At 53.0% G+C, this 4,160-nt stretch overlaps 2 protein-coding genes across 2 annotated transcripts; both read left to right on the top strand.

The window, feature by feature from the left end:
- Positions 1 to 222: 222 nt before the first annotated feature.
- Positions 223 to 761, top strand: LOC108383184 (uncharacterized; the record flags this gene model as incomplete). Its single annotated transcript, XM_017639563.1, has 1 exon — positions 223 to 761. A coding segment is annotated over one exon (539 nt), but the record flags the coding sequence as incomplete, so codon positions are not given.
- Position 762: 1 nt separating this feature from the next.
- LOC108383183 (uncharacterized) lies at positions 763 to 4,128 on the top strand (the record flags this gene model as incomplete). Its single annotated transcript, XM_017639562.1, has 2 exons — positions 763 to 2,498; positions 2,628 to 4,128. Coding segments are annotated over exons 1-2 (3,237 nt in total), but the record flags the coding sequence as incomplete, so codon positions are not given.
- Positions 4,129 to 4,160: the final 32 nt, after the last annotated feature.

Raw genomic sequence — 4,160 nt, 5'->3', positions numbered from 1 at the left:
CCGCATCTATTTATGCTACCCCACCGCCAGACTTAAGCAGTGAGGACACTGCACTTTCCGATGTCTCGAATGCATCTTCGCTAAATAATCGCAGTAGCAACAACAGCAACAGCAACACTACTAACAACAACACAAACTACAACAACAGCACAACTACAAGCAACAACAACACAACCAGAACAAACCCAGTAGCAAATAAACAAAAACGCACAATTTCCGAAGTCCTAGCCGGCAGTGGTGGTGGTGGTGGTGGTGGTGGTGGTGCAAGCCAAGTTGATCAGCAGTCGCCAAAACGCTGCACTAGCGCATCACCAAAAGCGTCTAACGGCGGCATCACTACAAGTGCCGCAATTACAGTTGAGGAGGCCATTGATAGTACAACAATACGAGATGAAGGGGTAATTGACGATGACGCCGACATGTCAACGACATCATCGCCAACAGAAAGCGCCTCAGCTGCCACAATAGCGGCCGTAGCAGCGGCAGCTAATGCAGCAGCCATGCAGCTGCAATTGTTGGAGGCGCTCAACGATGCTGCAAAGAAGAGACGCAAACAAAATAATCCCAGTCGATTGGGGGCGCAGGCAGCAGCAGCAGCCGCCGCGGCAGCACTACAGCTAAACGAGGCCAATGAAGGGGCGCTAATCAATGCGACTGCAGAAGCCATAATTGCAGATAANAACACTGCCAATAGATTACGAAGAGAAATTATCGAAAATGTTCTTACCAAAGTCAATGGAACAGCTGAAGGAAACGTTTGAAATGTTGCAGCAGCAAAGGCAACAGCAATTTGGAGACATATCACCAGATGCGGGCGAGGTACGCGACGGATCGAATCTTTCGACGCCCCACGAAATTATACCGAAAAGAGAGGCGCATTTGGAGGCGAAAATTTGCAACGCCGAAGAAGTGAGTGAGCAGAAAGCCACAGAGCTACAGGCATCAGCCGATGAGCGGCAGAACCCTTATCACACGTTCTGCAAAACATGTGGCGAGAACTTTGAAACCGAATTTAAGCTTGGCTTGCATATGCTGCAGGAACATCAGAATGATGAGCTGGAGCAGGGTAGCATTGGCGGCGCTGTGGAGGATGCACAACAAAAGGCGGAGCACATGCCATACGATATGCTTGGCGCAGTGAACGTAAAAATCGAGCGTCCCGACTATGACAACTCTACGTCTCCACCTGCCGCCGCCTCGAGCAACAAAAATGAGAGCTCTACACCCAGCCTGCTGACAAATGGCAAAGAACCCTGGTTGCACGCAATGCCGGGCATGGGTTTCCCCTTTCCACCGGAGGCTGCTGCTGCTGCTGCGCTCTCAGCCAGCGGCTATCTGCCACTCCTTGGCATGCCTGGCTTCCCCAGCGTCGACGGGTTAAATCGTCCGCCGTTGCGCATTTTCAATCCCGAAGCTTATTGCGATCTCTGCAACAAAGAATTCTGCAACAAATACTTCCTCAAGACGCACAAGGCCAACAAGCATGGCATCTACGATCCGGCCGTTTCGGGCAGCGGCGAGTGCGGCAACAGCGCTGCGGCTGGTGGGAATATAAATGCCATGACGCAAATGTTACAACTTCAAATGCAACAACAGCAACAACAGCAACAGCAGCAGCAGCACAGCATGCAACAATTGCAGCAGAAACAACAACTGGCCTTGGAAGAGGTTCAGCAGAAGCAACTCAGCGCACAAGCAGCCAACAGCGCAACCGCACAACAACTTACACCGCCCGCACCGCCGCCGGTGTATTGCGACATTTGCTCAAAACGTTTCACCAATGTCTTCGCCATGCGTCGTCATCGCGCCAAATCGCACGAACAGCTACCGCGTAACAGCCCTGGTGGCGAGCAGCCGATACCGACGCCACCACCGCAGCCACCCCAGTCCACAGCGAAGTCAGATACAGCCGCTGCTGCACAAAATGAAACGAAACATGAATCGGTGGTCACAGATGCTGCTAGTTCTGGTGCTGGTAAACAGTTCCAAATGCCCGACGGCTTTCGGCAGGACTTCACGCTCGAACAAGAGGAAGTGGCTTTCACGCCACAACCACGCAAACTATCGCCGCAATCGCAACAGCAGGCGCGTGATGCCAACTTCGCACACGATAAGCTACGTCGGCTTGGCGTGCTCAATCCGGAAGCTTTCTGTGAAATCTGTTGCAAAGAATACTGCAACAAGTATTTCCTGCGTACGCACAAATGGAAGCGTCACGGCATATTTGTGCCACCAGACGACGTGAAGGATGAGCAACTGCAGCTGACGCAGAAGATATCATGGCCATTCATGGGTCTGCCGGGCATGCCGCTGAACTTGATGATGGCTGGCGACAAAACGCTTATGGCACAACGCATGTTTGCGGCCGCCAATGCAGCTACTTCCGCCACAGCCAATGCTAGCGTGGATGAGACGAATCAGCACATGGCCAAACGCATCAAGCTCGAGCAAGTGGACGAGGACATATCACGCGGTAATGACGAAAATCAAGAGAATAAGTGCTCCTCCGGTCGTCAATCTGCTGAGCAACCGTCACAGCAGGCGGCTAGTAATAGCATGCCATCTACGCCAGAGCCACAAAAGATTTTAGCAGAATCCTACAATTCGGGTGCCAATATGCCGGCTAGCCCTGAGGCTGTGGCGGGTTTGCAAAATCTCCAAAAGCTCCAATCAATGATACAACAACTCAATGACTTGAATGGCAAGCGTTCGTTGGGCTGTCACCTCTGCGGCAGGGAAATGGAGAACCAATATACGCTACAAGCACACATTGTAACCGAACACGCTGGTCTCTTTGATAGCAGTGCCAGTACGCTGCCGCTGAACTTTCAGCAACACCTATTTCAGCAGCAGCAACAGCTGCAGGCCCAACAAGCGCTCAAACTCTCGCCATCCGGCTCACCAGGTGTTCTACCACCGCTCAACGAGATGCGCTGCAATCAGTGCGATCGCGACTTTGCCAATATACAAGAATTCAAACAACATATCGCCGAAGTCCATCTGCTGTCAGGTAGTCCACTCCGCGAAGGTTTTGTCACACCCGAACGTCCGATAAACCCGAGTGCCGCAGCCACTAACTCACGACCGCCCTACACCATCACACCCACCAGCAGCTACTGCGAAATCTGCAATAAGGAGCTGTGCAACAAATATTTCATGAAGACGCACATGCAACGCATGCACGGCATCGAAATCGAGAATGGCGCACAAATTGGTGGCGTTGTTTGCAACATCTGCAACAAGGAGCTTTGCAGCAAATATTTTCTGCGCGTGCATAAACACAACACGCACGGCATTGTTGAGGAGGGCGCACCGCTGCCGCAACCACGCCAGAACGGGTTGAGCTTCGAGGCTCAACAGCAACAGCAACAGCCGCCGCCACAGTCGCAGCAACAGCCACAACTGCCAGCTGCAGAAAATGACTACAGTCGCGGACTTAACCAGAGCCCCTTTGGCAGCGGCAACTCCGGCGACTCCAAATCGGACTACGCCAATTATACAGAGGTCTGTGTAATTTGTACGCGCCGCTTCCGCAGCGCCAAGTGGCTCCGTGGTCATTTGCTGAGCGATCACGGATCGGCGGGCATTGAAAAACTGCGCGAAATCGAGCAGCAGTACGGCCCGCTGTGTAAGTCTACTAGCCCCACGCTCAAAATCCCCAACGGCTCGGGCACCTCCGGACCTAGCGGCGGCGGCGGCGGCGGCAGCACTAGTACAGGTAGCAGCGCCAGTACTGCTGCTGGACTTCTACCGAACCCCACGAATCTTGCTCAAGCTCTGCAAAACCTAAATGCGCAACATTTACTCGGCAACATGCCCAAGAATATGTTACCTGGCATGTTTGGTGTGGTCGCCGAACAGGCACTCCAATCGCCGCGTCTGCAAGAGTATCAGTGCACGATGTGTCCCTTCACCACTCCCTATTACGCATTTCTATTCATACACGAACGCTCGCATTCGCTGCTCGGTGGTGGTGGTGGCGTTGCTGGTGACCTGAGCGCTGCCGCCGCACACGACCAATTCATGGGCAGCACTGGTACAAAAGACGAAGCAGGTGGACGTGACGAGGTCAAATCAAAGGCGGACAGCACTAGTAGTAGCGCATTAGTGGCGGACGACAAATTTCAAGTGGCTCCGTTGATGCCAACTAACAGTGCTGC

Source organism: Rhagoletis zephyria, unplaced genomic scaffold (genome assembly GCF_001687245.7).
Source record: "Rhagoletis zephyria isolate East Lansing unplaced genomic scaffold, Rhagoletis_zephyria_1.1 Rzeph_scaffold_31272, whole genome shotgun sequence".
Lineage (NCBI taxonomy): Eukaryota > Metazoa > Arthropoda > Insecta > Diptera > Tephritidae > Rhagoletis > Rhagoletis zephyria.
Note: the sequence above shows the minus strand (reverse complement) of the source record. Positions and strands in the feature narration are given on the sequence as shown.